Genomic DNA, 26,114 nt, shown 5'->3' on the forward strand with positions numbered 1-26,114 from the left:
TATTTACAGAGCTGATGAATATTCATAAAACGCAGGTCAAGTTCGAAAATCAGCATGATCGGGCCATTATTGTAGAAGTTATGCTGTTTTTTCACTTTTCAGCATATATGCAACACTGTAAACACATTTCAACAAAAACCGATAGGCCTGTTGTCATGAAACTCACAGGAAAAATTGATCTTACTAAAACGCAGGTCATGTTCAAAAATTGGCATGATCGGGCCACTATTTTAGTAGTTATGCTTTTTTTTCTTTTTTCAGCATATATGCAACACTGTAAACACAATATAAGAAAAACAGATAGGCCAATTGTCATTTAACTCACAGGAGTGGTCAATCCTGCTAAAACGCAGGTTAAGTTCAAAAATCAGCATAATCAGGCCATTAATTTAGAAGTTATGCTGTTTTTTACATTTCCTTAGATTCAATTCTTAGGCATGTTAACAGTTTCATTATTTAATTAATAAGATATGTAAAAGTGTTTTTTTGACATTTCCTGCATCTTTACAACATTGTTAGTTGATTTTGTAAAAATGATGTTAAACTTGTTATTGTGTATTGTGTAATAAAGTTTCAAAAATGGAAATAAACTCATATCATTGCAGTTTGTCAGATTGAATCATTCACTATGTTCAGAATCTCAGAATGGAAGAAATTGGACATTTAACACTATTCTATTGATATTTTTCCCATCTCATCAATTTTCTTAGTTGGTCATATAAAAATGGCAGTAAACTGTTAATTTTGTTTTATGTTAAAAAAGTGTTAAAAATGGAAATAAACCCATTTCAGAAAAGTGCTGTCTTGTTTACATTTTGGCATTTTCAAGTTGTGGCTTTGAAGTTCCATGGGCCTGAAGACCTTTGCTAGTCACATTTTCTGAATATCCATGATACTAATATTTTATTCTTAAAAATTGATGGTCATTATGTTGTTAAACATTATGTAATATTGCATCAAAATTTGAAAAAACCTATTTTGAGCACTGCTCCCATGATGACCATTTGAGAAAAACCATGTCACTTACTGTTCTCAAACAGTACAGTAAATATGTACAGATGTGTCTGTACATATTGCCATCACCTGCGTCTGTCGTCGCCGTCATCGCCGTTGCCGGCACCTTGCACTTTCATTGTAAACACGATAAGCGGAAGGCAGTTTTACTTTTGGGCTTTATATTTAAAGAGCTGATGAATATTCATAAAACGCAGGTCAAGTTCGAAAATCAGCATGATTGGGCCATTATTGTAGAAGTTATGCTTTTTTCAACATATATGCAACACTGTAAACACATTTCAAGGAAAACCAATAGGCCTGTTGTCGTGAAACTCTAAGGAGTAATCCATCTTACTAAAATGGAGGTCAAGTTCGAAAATCGGCATGCAGCCTGAGTTGGAAAAGCAGTCTAATTGGCTTCTTATTCTGGAAGTTATACATTTTCAAAGTGTGAACTTGAACTCTCATGGGCCTGAAGCCTTATGCTTGTTACACATTTTACTTTCATTGGTATTACCTGTTGAGCATAATTAAAATTTGATGTTGAATTTACAGTTTAACATAATGTACTTTTGCATCAGAATTGACAGTAGCCTATTTTGTGCATAGTAATTTCCTGCTTTTTGTCTGTACATTTGACAGCTTTGCTGCCTTGTTTTTTTTAACCATGAATCATCTTAGACACGGTATCCGTAATAAAAAGCACTATTTCTAACAGTTCACAGCTGTGAGGTGATCATTTGTAAATAAAAGTACATGGAAATGGGGGTGGGACAACCTTTTGACCAATGTTGTATACAAACAGACATGGCGTACAATCTACAAATAAACCACCATATGTCCGTCCTCGGTGGCTACTGCCTTTCACATTCTCTGTTAGCGTCAAGTATGAATTGATGCTTTACGCTGTCGTTGATAACCCAATTCCGTACGTACCACGTCTCTGCAGTCATTGCATGCTATTTCGTTTGAAGTACACTATGTTTTTATGTCACTTCTTCTTTTATTTTAATGTGTAAAGGATATGAAGGAAGAAATAAAACAAGAAAGTCAAAGAGACGATCACAAGATCTACGATTCTTTCATCTTGTTTCTACTGAGCCATGGTACCGAGGGTGCTGTTTATGGAACGGATGGCTATCCTTTACCCTTCAAATATATCAAAGCCATTTTGAATAACAGGAACTGTCTTGGCCTGTCGGGCAAACCGAAAATGATATTTATTCAGGCTTGCCAGGGAAGTAAGTTATGGAATGTATTACACAAGCTTGAATACCTGCGATGAAAATAACATGCAAAATTATTAAACAAATGTATTGAGATATTAAACTGTATTAACAGTTTGTCTCCTTTAAATTATATTCAGCCACACGAAATGAATGACACTTAGTATTATGTAATTGTTTAATTAGTTAATACTGATATCAATTCTAACTTATATGTAAACATGTAATCCACATAAGGGTGTATGGGGTATTTCATTTTTTTTTCCATATTCGCCCAGAGATGTTGGACAGTGGGACACTGCTGGATGGACAAACAGTTCAACAACCACAGCAAGCACCACCTGCAGCAAACCTTGGCGATGAGGTATCCGATGCGCCACACGAGATTCCAAAGCCATCCAATGATCCGACGATGTCCGATTTTCTCGAAGTCCATGCGACTTCACCAGGTACTTTAACCGTGTTTCTTTGTATGCCATTTTACTTAGGCCTTACAAATGTGTATTTCATCAGAAAAAAAAATCAAAATGATAAGGTGCACGTGGTGATGCTGGGATTATGGCATTTTGCCTCAGGTAGAAGATGGTGTGCATTTTGTGGTCTTTCGACATATTGTGGAGAACTGTATTATACGTGTATACTTTAAAATGCTCACTACATTACTGCACCAGTAAATACTGAAAATGGTGCATGTATTTTTATACAGTATCAAATAAAATATATGTGCCAAATTTAATTAAAATTTACGTACATTTTTGCCATAATGCTTTTAAAAATGCGTTCAAGATCACTACGAAAAACGAAAGTGTGTCGAGACGTTACCTAATTGTATTTGGGAAGCTGTCAGACGATTTCTTTCAAAAAAAGACTTTGTAGCTTATGCAAATGTTGAGAAAAAAACATGCCGATTATGGAAAATTCAATTATCAAAATTTAAACTACGTAATTCGACAGATTTTAATTTAATTTAATTTAAAAATCGCTATCGTGTATTTCTGACATTGAATTCTCAGTGTGCACAAAGTGTAGGCATCGAAGGCATTCATGAATGTCGACACGTTTGATTCTTTGAATCAGACGCTTCATGTTACTTGATAGCGCAGAGGCATGCCAGGGAAAACAGAGGAAGAAAAACAAGTTCTGGTTTTTCTTGATTGAAGGCTTCGATTCGTTGAAGGGCAATTCTGTATAGCCTGGTTTCCAAAGATCGTGTGGCAGGCATATCAGCAAAACAAAATGCATCGCCAAGGACCCGAATGCCATGGCAAAATGTTTTAAGTTTACTTTGTTATTTTGATACAAATAAGCTTCCGGTTGACATAGATTTGACTGGTCTCCAACTTTCCATGCTGCACTGTGCCTGACCGAAAAAAAAAAAAAAAAAGCCTTAAAATGAGTAGTGATTCAGTGTTCCAATGATGCCTGCGATGGCTAGAAATGTGACCCGTATTATTGGCCTTTTGGAGATCATTTCAGGTCGGTTCACTGTAACACTATCGGCAAATATACTTTACTAATAGTTCCTCGATCTATGCGATTTATGAAATTTGCTTTTCCGCACTCTCAGTGAGACTAAGTACTGTTATATTAACAAAATAAAAATAAACAGTACTGTTGCATCTACGAGTAAATAATACGTTAAGGCTTCAGTATTTTCTGTTTCAGATTACGTATCTTGGCGACACCCGGGAAAGGGAACATGGTTTGTTCAATCCATTGTCGATACATTTTATCGTGAAGCACACAAATATGACGTTTTACAAATGTTGGTGAATGTAAGTACTGTAATAACATGAACTACATTATTTTACATTGAAAGTGTGTTAAATTCATAAGAACACCAATCAAATATAAAACATAGCTACCAGAAGAAGTGACATGTCGTAAGAGGTGACTTATGTAAATACAGTCCAACATGCACAGACTTTTTAAGAACCAGCGAAATGCTCTTCTGTATATTTTGACAGTTTAATCAGAACTGTTCAATTCATGTAATATTTTTATGTACAGACACAGATGTGTCTGTACATATTGCCATCACCTGCGTCTGTCGTCGCCGTCGCCGTCGCCGATCATGTCGCCGTCGCCGTGCACTTTCAGCGTTAACACCATAAGTGGAAGACAGTTTTACTTTTTGGCTTTATATTTACAGAGCTGATGAATATTCATAAAACACAGGTCAAGTTCGAAAATCAGCATGATCGGGCCATTATTGTAGAATTTATGCTGTTTTTTCACTTTTCAGCATATATGCAACACTGTTAACACATTTCAAGGAAAACTGATAGGCCTGTTGTCATGAAACTCTAAGGAGTAATCAATCTTACTAAAAAGCAGATCAAGTTCGAAAATCGGCATGATCGGGCCACTATTTTAGTAGTTATGCTGTTTTTTCACTTTTCAGCATATATGCAACACTGTTAACACATTTCAAGGAAAACCCATAGGCCTGTTGTAATGAAACTCACAGGAGTAATCAATCTTACTAAAACGCAGGTCAAGTTCGAAAATCAGCATAATCGGACCATTATTTTATAAGTTATGCTGTTTTTTCACATTTCCTCAGATTCAATTCTTAGGCATGTTAACAGTCTCATTATTTAATTAATAAGATATGTAAAAGTGTTTGTTTGACATTTCCTGCATCTTTACAACATTGTTAGTTGATTACGTAAAAATGATGGTAAACTTGTAATCGTGTATTGTGTAATAAGGTGTCAAAAATGGAAATAAACTCATATCATTGCAGTTTGTAAGATTCAATCATTCACTATGTTCAGAAACTCAGAATGGAGGAAATTGGACATTTGACACTGTTGATATTTTTCACATCTCATCAATTTTCTTAGTTGATCATATAAAAATGGCAGTAAACTGTTAATTTTGTTTTATGTTAAAAAAGTGTTAAAAATGGAAATAATCCCATTTCAGAATAGTGCTGTCTTGTTCTTATTCTGGCACTTTCAAAGTGTGAACTCTCATGGGCCTGAAGCCTTATGCTTGTTTCACATTTTACTTACATTGGTATTACCTGTTGAGCATAACTAAAATTTGATGTTGAATTTGCAGGTAAGCATAATGTACTTTTGTATCAGAATTGACAGTAGCCTATTTTGTGCATTGTTATTTTCTGCTTTTTGTCTGTACATTTGACAGCTTTGCTGCCTTGTATTTCACCAGGTCAATCACGCGATCTCTCAAAAGCAAACAACAATGGGCAATAAACAGGCACCAGAGATAGTTACCAGCTTACGAAAGAAAGTTTTCTTCAACATAACTCCAGGTAAGCAAAAAGAATCACATCTTCCCTAGGTGTATTCGGCCGAATAATAAAGACTATTGAACGCCATTCACGCAAAAAATGCAGAAGTCAATTCAACATTCTATCTGCACTATTTAACAGCCAAAACCTACTTCAACTATCTAAAGTTAATTCTACTAAATTAGTTTTTGTCATTTTAATCATTCGTCAAAATCTAACAATCAATAAACGATTCAAAAGTCAGTTACTGCAACTCAACAATCAGTCACCGCAACTCAACAATGTATTTTTGCGTGAATGGCGTGAATGCATGGAACGCCATTCACGCAAAAATTCAGAAGTCAATTCAACAATCTACCGGCACTATTTAACAGCCAAAACCTACTTTAACTATCTAAACTTACTTCTACTAAATTAGTTGTGGTCATTTTAATCATTCGTCAAAATCTAACAGTCAATAAACGATTCAAAAGTCAGTTACCGCAACTCAACAATGCATTTTTTGCGTGAATGGCGCGAATGCATGGTGCGCCATTCACGCAAAAAATGCAGACGTCAACTCAACAATCAGTTGCCGTAACTCGACAATCAGTTGTCGCAAACGGTCATTCGCAGACTTAACACCAGATGGCGTGCGCGCACCGTCAGCGATCTGAAACGTCCTTGACCTTTTCCATGTTTTCAATTCCGCATATTATGCGCGTACATGTGGTTCATCGTGTTCGTATTGTCATGATATAGTTAAGTATATAATAGTATGATGTGATTGAACGCAATGCTACTATTATATACTATTATATAGTTAAGTATATAATAGTAGCATTGCGTTCAATCACATCATACTGAAATTAGATATGGCAATGAACCACATGTAGTTCCTACTCGCATAATATGCGGAATAGCACAGGTCTCAAACTACTGCGCATGCGCGAAAAGTACGCTGTTTGAAATAAACAAATGCATTTATTTTCTCTTCACAAATAGGGTAATTCCTTTCGCATTTATAGTGTTATATGTGGCACCAAGGGGATTTTCCACCCCTCCCCCACTCTTGATTAATAAAATTATCCATCGGGAGAAAAGAAAATTATATTGCAAAATACATTAAAAAGCGTAGAAAGGTTAATTGCAGATAATGCTGTGAGGATATTCTAGGGGGTCATGCTGATACTCCCCCGCACCTTAACTCCCCCGTACAAATACTCCCCCGCACCGATACTTCTCCTTAGTAAATTTTTGCATTATGCACATCGATACGACCTCACACCAATAGATCCCCGCATCGATAAATCCCCTCTAAAATTGCCGTTATACACACCTCGCAACGATACTCTCAGCATTATTACTCCCCCTATGCAATTTCCACGAAACTGAGGGTCTGGGTAACGGAGAGTCATCCCTTTATTTAATTATAGGCCTACAGGTTAGGGTCAATCGACGTAAGTGGGTCAAAATCTAGGGCGGGGCTGAATTACCTATGCAAATTGATGGGAACTGGACTGTCTATCATGGGAGAGTCTGTCACCTTGCATCAATTTTTTTCACATATAGATTTGAAAAATTGGTCAACGACTTGGAAGCACGGCCTACATTGTATAAGAAATACTTTTTTCAAATGGAAAAACGCTTTGGATATTGGTGAGATAAGTAAAAAAAAAAATGACCACAGGGAGATCCTTGGTGATGTTGTTTTTATGCTATTGCACAGTGCATACAACTCTTAATTGCTTACAATTGAACATCGATATTGTACAAAAGAAGCCGCAAAGTTCCTAAAAAATCTTGGGCGACAACACATTAGTCTCGGTCACAACCGGCCGCACGGGCTCTTACGACCCGTTTGAGTCCAAATTTTGCGGAGAATCTCACGTGCCAAGCAAGTCCTGTATGCGAAATTACGAGTTCGTATGCACGTATGTAAGCACGTATGGAGGATACTAAACATTTCCAATAGATTCTACAAATAATCTTTGTTACGCTTTATTCTACAAATAATCTCAAGTTACGCTTGCGGCCTCGCTGTTTAAATAATCTTTAAACAGCGAGGCCGCAAGCGTCACTTGCTCCCTTCGCAAGGAGTTTGCAAGTGAGACTTGCGTGGTCCAAGATGCACGTCGCAAGCAATGAAAGAGAAAGTGCCCTTTGCGTGTTGAGTACTGCGCACGCCCTCACATCTATGACGAATTAAGTCGAAAACACGGCGGGACTGGGAGAATAATAGTTGTGCTCACGACGCATGCTCGTATCTCTACAATTTCGTTGTCCAACAATTTTCAAAAATTTTGAATTTTGCTCAATTCAGATTCTAATGTGCCTCCAAAAGACAAGGGAAAGAAATTTAAGAGCAGAAAAGAAGGTTGGAGGAAGATAACAGAAAACGAAGCGCTTTAGCACTGCTTTTTTATTATTTAATAATTTAACAAAACCATCGTTGCCTGAAGAAAAGACATAGCTGCGTCATCTTAGATTAAAACTAACTTTGCCTTAAGTAAATAAATATAAGGGCATATAATATAAATATGGTAACTACAGTAGGAGAACAATATTAATTTTGCACAAACATTACTCAGCTGTAGGCCTACGTACTGTTAAGCTGCACGCAAAGTCTGAGATCGACTTCGAGTAACGCCCTTTATTTTCCCCAATATATTTCGAATAAAATGTGTCAATTATGTGTCCCAAGAGGGTGGTGCATCTTTAAAAAAAAGTAGCATAATATAAAGGGTTTTGAATCACGATTTGTGTTTACAAAGCCCAGGGAATCTTTGCTTTGGGGGAGTAGTGTTTTTGCAGAGTATTGGTAGGCGGGAGCATCAGTGGGGGGAAGTATCGATGCGAGGATGTAAAGAAGCGGGGGAGTATCGGTGCGGGGGAGTATTGGTGCGGTGATGTAAAGAAGCGCGGGAGTATCGGTGCGGGGACATATAGGCATTCTAGACGGGGGCGAACTCGGCCAACATAAAAATTTTAACTTTGTCTTACGATTTTGGAGCGCCTGTTCTAATTTTTAAAAGCGAGGCAATGGAACCAAACAATACGAATCTCAAAAAAATTGATATTTTTTAATAGAGGTTATAGCCGGGCGTACATCAAAAGGCGGCTCGTTTATTATTGTGATATGTAATAATAATTTATGTAAAAGATACGATATAATAGGTTCTTGTCGATTAGCTTTATTGATTTTTTAAGTATTTGGAGACTAAAAACACAATTTAAGCTGAATGGTTTCAAATCGAGGCACCACGTATTTTAATACTGTTAAAACCATGTAAAAGGTCAAGGACGTTTCAGATCGCTGACGGTGCGTGCGCGCCATCTGGTGTTAAGTCCGCGAATGACCGTTTGCGACAACTGATTGTTGAGTTGCTGTAAAGCCCCCTTTACACTGGACGGCGTCCTTTCTGCGTCCAGCAGTCCGGTCCCATTTGAGAGTTAAAAAATTATAATATTATACATGTCGACAACTGGCCGATCATTGAGCATTCATTCTGATACAAAATTAATGCTCGTGCCTCCTTTTTAAGACCACAGCGATGCCAAATTTCATGGTCGCAGAAAGGAAGCAGAAAGGACGCCGTCCAGTGTAAAGGGGGTATAACTGATTGTTGAGTTGCGATAACTGATTGTTGAGTTGCGGTAACTGACTTTTGAATCGTTTATTGATTGTTAGATTTTGACGAATGATTAAAATGACCAAAACTAATTTAGTAGAATTAAGTTTAGATAGTTAAAGTAGGTTTTGGTTGTTAAATAGTGCTGATAGATTGTTGAATTGACCTTTGCATTTTTTGCGTGAATGGCGTTCCATAAAAGACTCGAGATCAAAAGTAAGCAAAAACAACGAACCTGGAACGTGTTAAGGTACAAACAACGCTGCCAGTCCTGCTGAAGATCTCATCCTTTTATCAAATGTCTCAAATCTCCAACCCAGTTGCAGACCCCACCTACAAAATTGTTTCCCAACTTCAATAAATTATTCCCAACTAAAGCTGGAACTTCAAGGTTATGATCTTCATAAGGTTATTTTTCTCATCAATGTTATTTCTATGTGTTTCCACCTAAATCGCACCACAACTCCCAGCATTCACACACCTCACATTCATTTATCAGTACTTACTCCTCCTGAAGTGATTTGGGACTACATTGAATCAGGTTATCCTTTGGGCGGATTGCTGGCACAATTTAGTCTCCTTCTTACAGATTTCAGATGTTACATGTTGTCCCTAAATTTGATCTTCACAAAACTCGTGTAATTTACGATCTTTTTTTTTTATCCCAACCTGGTCTCGGTTGATTCTAACATTCCAAGAGAGTTCTCTGTGGCACAGTACGACTTCATTGATGCTGTTATCGCACATGTCCAACATTTTGTTCGTGGTGCTCTTTTAGGTATATCTTATATTCAAGATGTTTTCCACATTTTACCGATTATCAACTGCGTCCATCCCTTAAAGGCCCAGTGGGTCACCTGTGACCTACACGTTTGACACGTCCCCACCCACACCACACAAAATGAATCCACTTCATTTTGCCATTTCCTATTCCTTATGTACTAGTTTATCCTTGTTGACCAATAAGAAACTAGATCATTATCCTTCACTTACTCAAATATGTCTGCCTCCATAAGAAGGAGTAAATGCTATTGTCTAGTGGGTTTTTATGTGTCTGTATTGTCATCTCAAGGTAAATAATAATTTCAATATTCTGGCTTTTCATTATAAATACAATAGTCTTAAACCACACAGAAATGTTTTATACAGTTGTTAGCTATGCTTCCGGGTTTAAATTTATTTTTTATGTTGTTATTGTAATAAAAAGAGGTTTGTGATATCTTGAAACTTAGTCATTTGTTTACCTCTAAAGCCCAGTGGGTCACCGGTGGAACATAACCAAAAACTAGGTCAATGTTGCCCAAAACATTTTTTTCAACATTTATTGAAAAATATGCTTATTACAACCCTATTACCTAGGTATTAAACTTTTCATGCAAGAAAAACATGTCTTGGGCCTTTAAGGGTTTTTCCTGGAATGATCTGTTTTATTATGAGAAATGTTTGCCAATAGGTGCAAGTTGTTCGTGCCAGATTTTTTAATCTATGAGTAAAGCTATGCAATGGATAATGTTGGAGAGATTTCATGATTCGGCCATGTCCCGTATAATAGATGATATCTGTTTCATTGGACCTCAAAATTCCAAGAAGTGTCAGGTTGATTTTTTCTTGTGTTATGACATGGATAAACGTTTCCATTAACGCAGTAAAAACCTTTACTCTGACCACTTTTCTTTATTTTATCTCATTGAAATAGATATAATACAAATGAAACCTTGGATAGGCTTTTAGGGTTTAATCTGAAATAAAATTTCATGCATCGGTCAAATGTGTCTAATTTGGTTCAGTTTTGTTGTGGGATATGGTTGATTGGGCGAGTAATGACCCACCCACTTATTGTCCATGTGGTTCAAGTATGGTGATTTTGATGATCAAGGTAACTGCTTACTCCCTTGTTTCATTAAGTTATCTGCTATTCGAGGTTCTCTGTTCGAACCAGTAATCTCATTGTGCAACCTTAAATTACTCCTTATGTGCCCCCTAGTCATGCGATTCCCAGATTATAACTTACTTTGATGTGTTTAGGATCTTATTATTTTTTTACTATTATCTTGGTTGCACCCATTAAATTATATTATTATTATTTATATTATGACATTTATATAGCATGGGGTGTATGATAATCCCCCATTTTTGTAAGTTTATATCTCATTATTCTTCGTCATTAATAAATGACAATTTTCAGTCATGTGGACTTTATGCTATGTACCTTTGAGCAAAAAGCTGAGCTTTGTTGTGTTGGTGTGATTATTTGGCTACATGAATAGAATATTTCATCCACAGAGGTGTCTCTTGGCTGTAAGATATATGAAATAATATTCAAATAAATCTGAACTGAAAAAAATTAATTAATTCTATAAAACGCAATATTTTGAAGAAACATGTTGTTGTAAAGAACAATTTTCTTGCTGCTGTCATATCACCTGGTAATTGTTTGTGTTCTAGGTGAAGAAGAGCGAGTCCAAGACCAAAACAAAAGACGGCTGTCGACGGTTTCATGCACAGAGAGCCCGCAAACGAAGTACACACACTGGACAATAGAAGTGTCACCCCCTAAATCAGAATAATAAAAGTAGGCAGATCTTCGGTAGTTATAATGTCTGGTCTACTTATAATGTGACTAATGAGTATAAAACCGCTATACCATGGAATTGTATTGTTGGTCTTGTACATGTACAGCAAATATTATTCCTGTCTTCCTCCAATATGGCAAGATACAGGCAATTACATAACGGTTATATGCGTCAAGTTTTTAACCTGAAGAGACGGAATATAGGCAATGTCAGAATATCAACACAATTGAATTGTTCAGTCAGAACCGTGCAGACCCAGATAGCAAGCATACGTTGGGCCAACGTTGGCCCAACGTTGCCTTGGTTGACCGTGCAACGTTGGCCCAACGTTGGGTTTCCATCTAAGTGCTCACTTTGGCCAACGGTTGGCTGAACGTCTTTTTAATGCCAACGCATTGCCAACGTATTCCCAACCAAACTGCGTTGGCCCTACATTGGGCCAACTAATAACCAACATTGGTTCAACAATTACCCAACCTGTAACCAACAGTGTATTGACGTTGGTTCTACTAATAACCAACGTCAGTCCAACGATTTCCCAACCAAACTGCGTTGGCCCTACATTGGGCCAACTAATAACCAACATTGGTCCAACAATTTCCCAACCTGTAACCAACAGTGCATTTACGTTGGTTCTACTAAAAACCAACATCAGTCCAACAATAACCCAACAAATAATACAAAAAGACAACAAAGAAAATTTTTATAAAATGTTATAATATTGTATTTAAACATTAATAAGTGTGTCTTATATCAATTGTTATTTTACATGATTCACATCAAGAAAAAATATCAACAGTCCTATGACTTTTCACTTATTCCTGGAGTCAAGGCATTTTTCTACTAGTAAAGTCTTTTTTTGCCTCATTTCAATTTTTAAAAATATTTTCATTAAATTGAATTTTAAACCAGAAACCCTTGTTAATGTCAGGTAAGATGCTTTTCATAAGTTACATGTCAAGTCTATAAAATCACAGTCTCTTCCTTCAGGCAAAATCTCAGACATTGTCTCTTTAAAAATCAAGTCAGTGGTCATATGAGTTCAATCTTTGTTTTTTCTCTCTTTCCTGTTCTGCACCTGTGTGATCTTTGGCAAAGCACAATTAGTTGGATGTATCCTCAATATATTTGTCTAACCAGTCACAGAAGAGTGTGCTGCACCTACAAATTTAAATATTAAAAACACTTGAAATATAATGCTAGAATTGGTATGGTACATAACATGACTGTACCTCTTCCCCCATCACTGTTTTCATATACAAACTAGTGCTAGTAGGTGTGTATTATATGATAATGTCCCTACCTTTTCTAAGTTAGGCAACAGCCAATATCTTAACTATAAATGTGTGTGTCTTGTGTGCAGTAATTTATAGTGATTTATTTAAATTAGTTCTTACGTGTACACTTGGCAATGAATTCAGTTTTTAGACAACTGTTATGTACCACTAAATTCCACATCATTTAATCATTCCAACAACTCTATCACATAATTTACTGGCCAGGATTCATACAGACACATAAAACAGGTTCTGATTTCAGCTGGCAATCATTTAGTCATTTGGCCAACTAAACATAAACTCCTTGAGAGTGTGCATCTGGGTACTCTATCAGATTTAATTGCATAATGCAATGAAACCTAATCTCCAACTATTTAATTCAGGTTAGTACAGAGATGATTGACACTGACTTCTGCCAAGTTTTCCTCTCAGCTAACTTTATCCATAGATAAAGTTAGCTGAGAGGCCCAAAGCAGGAAACTGTGTCAGAAACTCAAACCAGGTAACTCTATCTACAGATAGAGTTACCTCAGACGCATTTTTAAAGGAATTAAAGCCATTACACTTTGACTATCCATGGGTTGGTTCCAGTGTTCAAACTCAAAAAATAAACATTATCTCTGAAATATCTTGAAGTATCATAGTCTTTATTTTGAAGGGCCCAAAATAAAGATTTAACCTCTGTATAATTATATATGGTACTTGGTATTTTCAACTAATGAATGGCACAGTAATGCCAATTGTAAATGAAAAATATTAATTACTTAATTCTTTCAACTTGTAAAAAAATATTAATTATGAAATTTTCATTTAAAAAGATCTTCTACATTTACTGGGGGGGGGGGGCAGCTTTTCAATTACAAGGGTACTACAGTGTACTGTTGTATTTATGCTAGAATTAAAAATCAAGTAACCTAAGTCTTAGGTCAAATATGGCAGAATACACACTTGAGATGAAACTGCTACTCAAGTAAGTGGTTGTTTATTACATAGATAAAATTACTGTAGTGTGATTTCCTTTCAGTTTGATTTATTTCAAACAGGCTTAGTAAACAATATATCTAATCTTTCTAAAGCAAGGGGGTTGAAGGGGAGGGCTGGGGATGGGGATGGGGACTGCATCACTCCCTCATATATTAACACCTTACTACTGGGTATTGTAGCATTGCATATATTTGTGCCTGGTGAGTATGTAGGTCAGGAATTTGTCTGAGGTATTTCACTGGGATTTGCATTATGCAAGATATCAATTACATATGGCTGAGAAGATAACAGACTTGTTGTATGTTAGGTCTTAACACAGCTTTAATAGGACAAGTGATAGTGATTAATTTACATAAGCTTCTTATTATTTATAGCATCTCATTTTCAAATGACATTCACTCTAATACCTTATAATAATTAAGACATGTTTCCTATACATACTTTTATTATGTATGTTTTCATTCTAAAGAATTATATTGTGCTAAACATCAATAAAAGTGCACTTGATCATTCAAAAGTGCACTTGATGATCTGAAAGGTAAAGCCATGAAGGCGGTTTTGCAGTTAAGCAGGCGGGCCCAAGCAGGCTTCACAGTCCACCACCAACAATATGACCCAGACACATTTAAAACTCTCCGATGCCCTTTTATAAAACCCATACTGATGTACAGATGCGAAATCTGGGGACCATCAATCAAATATAACAGCCAAAAAAACCTTAAATACATGAATATTTTGCCATTCGAAGTAGTACGAAATAACTATTGCAAATACATTTTAGCATAAGACGCAATGCCAGTAATATAGCAGCTAAAGCAGAACTAGGCAGATTCCCAATTACGCATGACATAAGTGGTCATGCTACATCCTATTGGCAAAGATTTTCTGAAATGCCAAAGCAGCGCATGGCAAAAACAATGTATGCATACGAAACAAAACATGACACACAGGTAAAAAATTGGTCAAGCAAAATTCAATACATTACTCAAAATCTAATCAAAACATCAACTAATACTCCCTCGAAAGCAGAAGTAAAACATGCACTGGAAAGTCACTATACCTTTTTGTTTCTCAAAGAAACAGAGTGAGCATATAGCATACTACGTACATATTGATTATTTAAAACAAATTATGAAAGGAAAGCATACACAACAGCTAGCACCTATACCAAAACATGAAATGCAAAATTTGGTAAAATTTAGGACAGGGGCACACAAATTAGCAATCCAAAGAGGCAAATACCGAAAACTAAAATCAATATCCCCTGAACAAAGTATCTGCAAAATATGCTCAGCTGAAGTCGAAAATAAAATACACTTCTATTAAAATGCCCCTCACACCAAACACAGGGAGATCCTAAAACCAGATCCTACACAAATAATCAGTAAATGCGTAATTAGATAGTTAAAACAGTTTAAGTGCAGCTATGTTTTCTTTCAAAACAGCGGAACTTGGGACTAAAATTCATAAGGAATACCGGGCCCTCTAACTATTGTAATATAGAATCCTCAGAACAGCAGTCGATTTTTTAACTTGACTCCTACAATTTTCATATTTTCGGATCCTCTGAACAACAAACCCATAGAATATAAGGCATACCCGCAAAATTAAGAGCCCTGTGCCTGGTTGTTCAATGCATCAAATTGAGATTAATTTTAGACCATTTATGATGCAAAATGAACTAGCAATCCCTCTCTCTCTCTCTCTCTCTCTCTCTCTCTCATTTTGATCTTTTCACAGGGGAAAATTAGTATCACTTGGTAAGAAAAATGTGAGACACTTTTGTAAGTTAACTGATTTTGTGGCAGTAATTTAGCTAGATGGCTGTGATAGCTTTGCCTCAGACTTGATGCCAGTTGAAATTGTCTTGGGCACCTCCAGCTAGGACCCAGGCTAAGAATATTTTGTATTCTGGCCTCCAATAAGCAACCCATGGGGAATCATCTGATGTCAGTTGACCTTAACCAATTAATCAGCATATAATCCTAATATAAGCATCCTCAGCAATGCCAGAGGCCTCTGAGCTCACTGATTACTCCTCCTGAGGAAAACTTGATTCATCTTAAATTACCTATGGTACATGCAGGGTGTCCCAGTACAAATATAACCCAAGAATGTGAACATAATTTATTTTCTGATAACATACGATATGCAGCCCATACACTGTATACTAAAGATTAAGGTTCCAGGATGCAACCCCCTTACCAGAGCTAAAGGCAGCAAACACTTAAGAAATCTCGGAGCTTTACCAAAAGAAGAGTGCATACTAATGTAATCATGTATCCATAGACTGTTCCCTTGTGACCTTGTACCAGGCCACAAGGGGAATGAACCAATGATAAAATGGAATCACTGTTCCCATAGACTGTACCTGTGGAGTATGTGGCCTTGGGTAGGGAACTAGTGGCCTGTGTCTAGGGAACAGAGGGAATGGACATGTTCATTCTTTGGTGGACTCCACAACGGAAAGCAAGCAAACGTTGCACTGATTTTTCTTCAAATTTTGTTCTCATACAATGTTCATACAAATTAATAATAATAAAATATGATAAAAAATATGAAAAATACAAAAAAGCTCGATCCATCACATTCACACAGATTGACAGCATACCTGAAACGTTAGAAGCGGTAATTCATAATTTGGGTGAAAATATTTACCAAAATGAACGACATTAAGAGATAATTCTGCACCATGTTCTGTATAAAACACAAAAGTACATTTGGAAATTAACAGAACCTGATAGTACTTGCAAAGGTAACAAATAAAGATTTTAGTACTGTTGTTCAGTACACGGCTGCGCTTCGCTATGCCGAAGGTTCGCTGTGCCGAGGGTTCGCTATGCCGAAGGTTCGCTGTGCCGAGGGTTCGCTATGCCGAAGGTTCGCTGAGCCGAAGGTTCGCTATGCCGAGGGTTCGCTATGCCGATTGTTTTTATTTTGTGCCGAAAGGTTCGCTGCGTCGACGGCTCGCTATGCCGAAGCCATCGTAGAGTTAGATAGCCCATACTTTGAAGAAAATATTTTGAAAAAAATACCTTTTTTTCCCGGGAAATTTTCACAAAATCTTGAGACAGATCTCACGATTTTGCACCCGTCGGAGGCGCTCTCCGGACGCCTGCGGGTTGTCGCAGATTTTTTAGACATCGCCACACCCGTCGCGGTCCCCAACTTTGAACTTAAAATTTTAAGATTGCTCGCAAGATTTTTCACCCATTTTGGGCATCCCAGACACAATCTCCGATGACCTACGATGCCCTCCGATTAATCGGAGGCGTCCTCCGAATATATACCCATATATAACCACATATACCCAGGGGAAAAAAAATTACGAGAAAAGACGCTCGCAGAAATCGTCTCCGATCGCCTCCGATGCAATCGGAGGCTAATCCCACGATTTTTCGACAAAACCGGGTCAAAATCCTTGAAAAAATCTCTGTGACAATGTGACTGCTCCACTTTTATTAGGATTATTGCTAGGATTGTTCAAGGATTCTTTATTTTCTACGACGACCCCCGGCCAAAACTAATCAAATATAAAACTATATGTCATTAAATAAATAATAAATAGTAATTAAATAGATAATAACAAAAATACGAAGCTAAAATAACTGCATGTGACAATAACGACTACTAAAAGTATAATGATAATAAATAAAAAGATGTTAATTTTACACACACCCAATAACTACAAGTTCGCCAAAAATAATTAGAGAATGTTTTCTTTCAGTAATTTCCTAAAGTGGGTGACGCCCATAGTGCCAAAAATAATTAATAAATTAACTTACAGAACTGATTATTTAAAGCGATTTAAGATGTTTATGTCCATTAGGATTAACTTTCAATGCGCAGTTTTAACAAATTCAAATGGTACGGATGGAAGAAGAGAACTTTTTAAACTCGTTTATTTTAAAAAAAGGCCACTGCTCGTCACGTTATATAACAAGCACAATGGGTGATGGGTAGCCGACTTTTTCGGCGCAGCGAACCCTCGGCACAGCGAACCAGATCCTTTCGGCACAGCGAACCTTCGGCATAGCGAACCTTTGATTTTGGGGCTCCGGAAAACTTAGCCGATTTTAGACCAATTTTCCGGTTTTGTCGGCACAGCGAACCCTCGGCACAGCGAACCCTCGGCACAGCGCGCTGTCCCCCAGTACACAAGCCGTGGGGAATATAGGTACAGTAATTAGGAGGAGATATAATGTAAACTGTCTTGGATTAATGGGTAGCACACATTATCAAGAAATTTAATCATCTAGATTGTAAAGGTAGAAACTATGATATGATTACTAACTGCAACAAAGATTCCTGCTCCTGCAACTTTATCTTACAGTTTATTATAGAAGTTTTTTTTTTACTTTATTAAATGTGCTTACTGGAATTCCCATTGCTAAAGGTGATATATCTGAACTTTGATTTTTCCCTTGTTTTTGTGTTCTGTTCACAAGTTTATTTTCCCAAAATTAAAAAATCTATTGTTCCCCTCCCAAGTGACATCAGCGACACACTGGTTATTCTAAAGCTGTCAGTTGCACAGTGGGTCCCCGGGTGACAGAGCTTTCACCCCTCCTGTTATATTTCCATGGTTAAGCCACCTAACCCCTAAATCATTGTAAAATGGTGGTACATATTTGAGAAAATCACACTGCAGTAATCTGCTTAATAAACAACCTACTTTTGTGCTGCAATTTTCTTTCATTCGTATCTCCATTTTTGCCATGTTATTATTCTATTTGTAGTTATTTTTGAAGGCTCCTTATTAGTATCTCATTATGTTAAAAGAAATTAGCCTACAATATTAATTATTTAGATTTAGATATGCCTAGTCTATTTTAAGAATCATATTTTATAATAATAATATCACAGGTTTCATTATTGTTGAAACCCATTACTGATAAGCACACCACACTGTAGTAAAAAAGTATGAAATACACAAAAATGTTTGTATCCCAGTATTATATAAAACACTCAAACAAACCTAATAAAAGTATAAAAAACATGTTTTAATTATTATATGGTATAAGAGTGAATGGCAATTGAAAATGAGATGCTACAAGTAATAAAAAGTTTATGTAAATTAATCACTATCACTTGTCCTATTAAAGCTGTGTTAACACCTAACATACAACAAGTCTGTTATTTTGTCAGCCATATGTAATTGATATCTTGTGTAATGCAAATGCCAGTGAAATTCCTCGGACAAATTCCTGACCTACATACTTTAATCCTTGATCTTCAGCACACTCTCAGCAAAGAGGAATAGTATAATGTTCTTGTTGCATTGAGTCGATTTATTTTGGAAAAGTAAGGCTTTAGACATGATCAGCCATTTTGAGCTGCAAATTTTATAGGCAGTTTAATTTGGGCCAGATTCAAAACCAAGTTGAGTTACCTAATTAAGTCACTGGTCAGAAATGTCAGAACACACAAGGAAATCACACTACAGTAATTTTATCTATGTAATAAACAACCACTTACTTGAGTAGCAGTTTCATCTCAAGTGTGTATTCTGCCATATTTGACCTAAGACTTAGGTTACTTGATTTTTAATTCTAGCATAAATACAACAGTACACTGTAGTACCCTTGTAATTGAAAAGCTGCCCCCCCCCCCCCCAGTAAATGTAGAAGATCTTTTTAAATGAAAATTTCATAATTAATATTTTTTTACAAGTTGAAAGAATTAAGTAATTAATATTTTTCATTTACAATTGGCATTACTGTGCCATTCATTAGTTGAAAATACCAAGTACCATATATAATTATACAGAGGTTAAATCTTTATTTTGGGCCCTTCAAAATAAAGACTATGATACTTCAAGATATTTCAGAGATAATGTTTATTTTTTGAGTTTGAACACTGGAACCAACCCATGGATAGTCAAAGTGTAATGGCTTTAATTCCTTTAAAAATGCGTCTGAGGTAACTCTATCTGTAGATAGAGTTACCTGGTTTGAGTTTCTGACACAGTTTCCTGCTTTGGGCCTCTCAGCTAACTTTATCTATGGATAAAGTTAGCTGAGAGGAAAACTTGGCAGAAGTCAGTGTCAATCATCTCTGTACTAACCTGAATTAAATAGTTGGAGATTAGGTTTCATTGCATTATGCAATTAAATCTGATAGAGTACCCAGATGCACACTCTCAAGGAGTTTATGTTTAGTTGGCCAAATGACTAAATGATTGCCAGCTGAAATCAGAACCTGTTATAAGAACAATTGGCTTCCAAGGACTTTTAAGGCCTTAATTCAAATCATTTTCAATGATTTTTAACTAATGAGGGCAAGTTATACATGAATACAGTTATTTTAAAGTGTACATACCAAAGGAAAAAGGACTCATTTCATGTAAACTTTGTCTTTGTAACACATTGATGATGAAAAGTTGAAAATAAAAGTACAAGTAATGATGTATTAAAACGTAAGGTATACCCCCATCTGTGAATCATTGTCTGTATTCATGTCAATAAACTACAAAGTTTTAAATAATATTTTTACAAAGACAAAATGCTGAAATGCAAACCTTTTTCAAGCCTAATAGCATTTTCAAGTACTTTTCAAAGTTACATTTAAACTAGTACAAAGTGCTGGACTAAATTTGAACATTTTTCAAGGCTGTATGGATCCTGGTGCATCAGTAAATAATGGGAAAATACACAATTAAAAAGTCACTTACCAGTACATGCTCACTTCTTATCCTGTCTCTTTATCTCTTCATTTCCAATTTCCAAAAAGATGTCTTCTTTTTATATCCAGAAATCAATGCTTTCAGTCGTAATTCTTGCCTCTTCCTTAGAACATTTCTGACCTTCTGGCTTAGATTTTTAAATTGGCTCAACTGACCGCGCGCTTAAGACTGTGCTATGTATAGTTATTTGACCTGTTTGAGCAGGCAGTAGGCAAACTGTTTATATCAAACTGACAGTTAAGATAAACACCTGGCTTGTAATGAATCTGGTCCAGTGAAAGTTACCGGTTTACTTTAATCAAAAGTCAATTGATGCTAACTATAAAGTTTAAAATTTATATATTGTACAATTGTACATTATAATAAGATTTCAATCATTTGTCTGATTTCAATAACAATAATAATAATAGCAATAATAAAAAATATGTTTCACAGCATTATTTAAAAATATAAATCTGTTCACTCAGTTATTTTTTTATAGGTGAAGTCTATGTACTACATATGAGAGTATATAGCTTGGAAGACAAATAAAAGCAGAAAACTGTTTTTTAACCCAAGGAATTTGACAAACTCTTCATAAAAAAAAAAAAAAAAAATTTAATCCTAAAAACTATATGTTACTGATCAATAGATAAGCACATGTGATTCTCAGTTGTGAACAGAAACATTTTTATTATAACAGAAACATTATTCATTTCTATTGAGTTGTTAAAACAACTCAATAGAAATGAATAATGTTTCTGTTATAACTAAAATATTTCTGTATTAATTAAAATTGGATACGTTGGCCCAACGTTAGGCCAACGTATGCAATAAATATACACACGTTGGCCCAACGTTGGGCCAAGGTGAGCATATTGCAGTTATGTTGTGCATATTATGATGTGGTTGGGCCAACGTTGGGCCAACGTATTACTACCAACGCCAACTATGTGCCAACAAACCAACGATTCCCCTACGTTGGCCCAACGTATGCTTGCTATCTGGGGAGGGTCTGGTCTCGGTATGGAAACACTGGATCAAGAGACAAATTGCCCCTGATGGGTTGTCCAAGAAAAACTACTGGCCGTGAATACCGACGACTGATTTTGATGTCCAGGTTGTTAAAGTTCGACACTGCTTGTCAGTTGACAAGACAGTTGAACAATTTTACACATAAGAATGTGTCTGTGAAAATTACTAGGCGTCGGTTAAATGCTCAGAGAGTGTATAACAGGGTAGCAAGACAAAAAAAACTCATATATCGTTACAAAACAGGCAAGGTAGAGTGAACTAGGGTCAACAGGATCTGGAACTGGACAGTCCATGGCAATTGGTCCTATATATTTTTTTCTGGTGGGTTTTGCTTTGGTCTGACCTCTGATGACAGATGGGTACGATGCTAGCGAACTGCTGGTAAAGCATTTGAAGCACATGCACTGAATTTTCGAACCCGGAGCAGCATATTTATCATGGTGTGGGGCTGCATCAGCATCCATTGCGTGGGCGAATTGGTAGTGGTTGATGGAAACATGAATCACTAGAAATATATCGATGTTTTGGAGTCAGGCTTGCTACCATCTATTACTAACATGTTTGGTGACAGGAGTTATCCATTTGTTCACCAGGATGTCCGATGACAGTGCTCCTTGTCACAGGCCCAGAGCAGTTGATGATTGGTTTGAACAACAGGACATTCACAGGTGATGTGGCCTGCCCAGAGACCGGATGCAAGACCGGATGCAAACATACCTGTAATAGAAAATGTGTGGAATGATATGTCAAAACTTTTGACAAATGTCCGTCTAACCAGTAGAGAATAATAGTTATATTATATAGAAAATAGTCATATTCAGTGTTTTTTTTTTGTGAAATTTGATGTTAATAAAATGATACCAGGAGCATAATATTCCACAGTCATTTATCTCCCCCATAGTATTGGTGCAGTAGGGGAGACACTGCTATTGTTCAGTGTTTGTACTTGCATTTTTTACTAGATTCTATTTTAAAATGGAGATATTAGGCAGTTCTCTGTGAACATTTCATTCGCCTTTGGTGTAAATATTACAAAGGATTACGCAGTGCAGAGGTCAAATGTCTGATATTAGGGACATTCTGTCCAGCTCTTAAGAAATTTTGGGGTAACATTTCATTAAACAGACTTGTAATTATTTCTGAATATATGTCTTGCCGTCTACAGGAGACACATGCAGCACTTAGACATTAGCTTCTAAATAACGCAGTCTGATGCGGATAAAATATATGCTCTTGTTGATAATGTACATAAATTTGGTGATAGTTGGCGGGGTCTTATCACTAAATGAATATTTTTACCTCTCTGGAAATCAATATAGAATATCAGATAAGATGGGCATGAATAATCTAAATCTGCAATGTGGTATAAGATATGGATTTTCACACTGGTATTTTGTTTTATGTACCTTAGCCCATGTTGATTACAGTGTCTGCAATAAAAATATTAGAGACGGTTAACAGGTCTGATGCGATCATTTGTAAACGAAAGCACATGCAATTGGAGACGTGAAAACCTTTTTGATAAGTGGGTATGCTGTAATAGAAATATAATATACGTACAAAGAAAATTTTGTAATAGACTTGCATAGTTGGTTCTGATTTTTATTTGAATATTAAATGTAACAAATGTATTACAAAACATTTGTTTATTTATATAAGCTGTGAATACCTGTAGCTACGATGTTAATTCAAATGTCTGGCGGGCATTCTATTCATAGGCGTCTGATTTCCAACAACTGTACCAGCACAGCTTTTTCTGACCGTACCATTGGCGAATCCACTGGGGCAAAGTAAGCCCTCTCCCTCATTTCTTAGCGCAAAACCACATGTGGGCATGTATTATCCTTACCCCACTCTTTCCCTAAGGGCCCCTTTACACTGGACGGCGTCCATTCTGCGTCCAGCAGTACGGCCCCATTTGAGAGTTAAAAAATGATAATACTTTATATGCCGACAACTGACCGATCATAGAACATTCATTCTGATACAGAATCAATGTTCGTGCCTCCTTATTTAGATCACAGTGATGCCAAATTTCATGGTCGCAGAAAGGACGCCGTCCAGTGTAAAGGGGGTATAACAGACAAATCCAGTCAATATTCCAATTCATGCGCTCTGTATTACAATAAAATTGTCCTGGTCTACAAAACATTTTTGTCCTTGACCTCCCCCCCCCTGCTCCCACGTCCTTAGCATTACACTTGCCCCCAATGGGTAGCTACAGATAATACGCCGTCCCTCCCATCCACTCAAATTGCATTTACTGTTACATTGCTTAATTCCAAATTTCCATACTGACACAATACACATCTATCATATCTAGTAGGTGTAGTTTCATAGTGTGACTTGTCACAACTATAGCGCACTCGTGTTAGCAACGGACAAAATCTCGAAAAGATAGACGCGGGTACGATTCTTCATTTTCATGTTTCCTTGCAAGCCAGGTTGTTGTGTCTCAGCTACAAGTGCATTTGTTTGAAGTTTACGGCGACAATCACAAATGTTTGACAGGCTTATTAAGTACGTCACAAAAGAGTTCTCAACAAGAGAGTTCCGAAAAGGCGTAGACCTGTTGTATAAAAGACATTAACAATCGCTATAAAATAACGCTCGTATTCAGTACGTAACAAAACAAAACGTAAAATGAATGTGTCGAGTTATGAAACGTTTCTGTCAAATGTTTTTAGGAACCATGAAACTCGAATAACTAAATTCTGTTTTTGATTGGCGAGGTGAAATTGACGGTTCATGTCAGATTCTGGCCAGCGCACTTGAAGGTTGGAAAAAGAGCGGATTTCGATGCACATATGATCCGCAAGTAAAATTTCATAATCCTTCCCCCTCTCTCTCTTTCTCCTTCAAGTGACCCTGGCTATGCAACCCGTGGGGTTCCCGAGAGAATTCAAAGCCAGATGTCGCGGGAAGTGGTTGGTCATTCAAAGCCACAAGGTCGGAGATCTCTTCTTCAACAGAACATGGACAGCTAGAGTATGAGAAAGGGTTCGGAAACCCAGTCACTGGGGACTACTGGATCGGAAATGACGTCATTTCTTACATTACTAATAGCGGAAACTACAGACTTAAGGTTGAGTTCACAACTTGGGATGGCACACAACATGTGTTTAAGTACACTTCGTTTCGAGTCGGTTCCTCCTCGGATGGAAAACGCCTCTTCTTGCAAGATTTTAAGGGGTTCTGGGCTACAACTAACTTCACCTCAAACGACTCGAGCTGCCCGTCTGCGGACACGTGTTCCAGCGGGCAGACGTTCTCCACCTGCGACTATGGCGGCGAGTCGCACTGCGCATGCGCCAATGGTGGAGGATGGTGGTACGGCCCCAACTGCACAGAGCTGGGTCTGAACTCCTGGTATCCGGGCACTGGGCATTGTGAACTGAACTCAGGGCAGTATGAGCGCTGTATGAAGTACGCCGGAATGGGAGGGGAGAACTGTGGACTAAACTGTATGTTAGGGAAAGTAGAGATGATGATTGCTAAATAAGCAAAGAATAAATAAAAATAATTAAAAGGAATTGAACATTAATTTTCAAAATGAAGTTCGGCCTTACTGCTTTATAAGAGTTTAGAGTTTTAATTTTTCACAAAGTAAAATAAATAACTAAATATCTGCGGACTTAATATGCATGGCCAGCTCCACTTAAAAACAATGCTGCCTAATCCCATAATAGTCTCCCTACCTCTACATGTGCCATCTGTACAGGGGCCTAGCTATTAAATCTTAGCCAAATTCTAATCTGTTTAATTGCTAGGGTCCTGTGGTAAACATATTTTTATTTTGACAAATTAAAAAGTCCATCAGAATTGACTTCTCTGTTTTAGTACTTGCCCTATGCGTCCATTTATCAAAATAAGAAAATAAGTGAATAGAAGAAAGTTCCAGTACAAACATGTTATCTTTCGTCTCTTTGCTACTGTGCTTTAGAATAAAACTTACAAAAAATATTTGTCTAATTTTCTGTTCTTAATGGTCTCTTAGTTGATTCCCAAACCAAGCTGAAGAGCACAGTGCATGCATCTCAGCAAGACAAGTCCCATTACTAGTTTCCACATTTAGCAGCAATAAAGTGAGTTGTTAACCTACACTTTGTCAGCTGCTACAGAAAAGATTGTGCCTTAGTTACAATGCAAGTTGTTCCTTTTGTTTTTTGTTTAGTTTTTAGTTCCGCTGAGATTCTTTTGTATTGCCGCGGTCTTAAGATTTAGGAAAACACTGTGCACAGTATACGTAGCAGCAGCTGCATTAAAAAAAGAGTAAATACAGTGAATTACCTTTTGTCGAACTAGGGCTATTTTCATAATGCGTCCAGCTAAGCGTAAATCATACCTTTGCAAGTTTTGCATAGTAAGAAACAGCTAGACTCGCCCTTCAAGAAATCCACGCCTTATTGCATCAAAATGAGAAATTAACCTTTTTTTATGTACAGGCACAGATGTGTCTGTACATATTGCCATCACCTGCGTATGT

At 36.8% G+C, this 26,114-nt stretch overlaps 1 protein-coding gene and 1 pseudogene across 2 annotated transcripts in view; both read left to right on the forward strand.

Annotated features, from left to right (window-relative positions):
* LOC147760110 (uncharacterized) overlaps positions 1-11,746 on the forward strand; it is an 88,738-nt gene extending 76,992 nt beyond the window's left edge. For both annotated transcript variants that reach the window (XM_086995340.1, XM_086995341.1), the window contains 5 exons: positions 2,018-2,237; positions 2,501-2,671; positions 3,888-3,997; positions 5,403-5,505; positions 11,541-11,746. In XM_086995340.1, coding sequence (XP_086851466.1) covers positions 2,018-2,237; positions 2,501-2,671; positions 3,888-3,997; positions 5,403-5,505; positions 11,541-11,662 — 726 coding nt within the window. In that variant the 3' untranslated portion in view covers positions 11,663-11,746. The remainder of the gene's footprint in view (positions 1-2,017; positions 2,238-2,500; positions 2,672-3,887; positions 3,998-5,402; positions 5,506-11,540) is intronic.
* An 11,794-nt stretch (positions 11,747-23,540) lies between these two features.
* On the forward strand, positions 23,541-25,513 carry LOC147760115 (fibrinogen-like protein 1; annotated as a pseudogene).
* Positions 25,514-26,114: the final 601 nt, after the last annotated feature.

The sequence above is a fragment of the Lingula anatina genome, chromosome 9 (genome assembly GCF_051362555.1).
Source record: "Lingula anatina isolate TDL-2025a chromosome 9, LinAna3.0, whole genome shotgun sequence".
In the NCBI taxonomy this organism is placed as follows: domain Eukaryota; kingdom Metazoa; phylum Brachiopoda; class Lingulata; order Lingulida; family Lingulidae; genus Lingula; species Lingula anatina.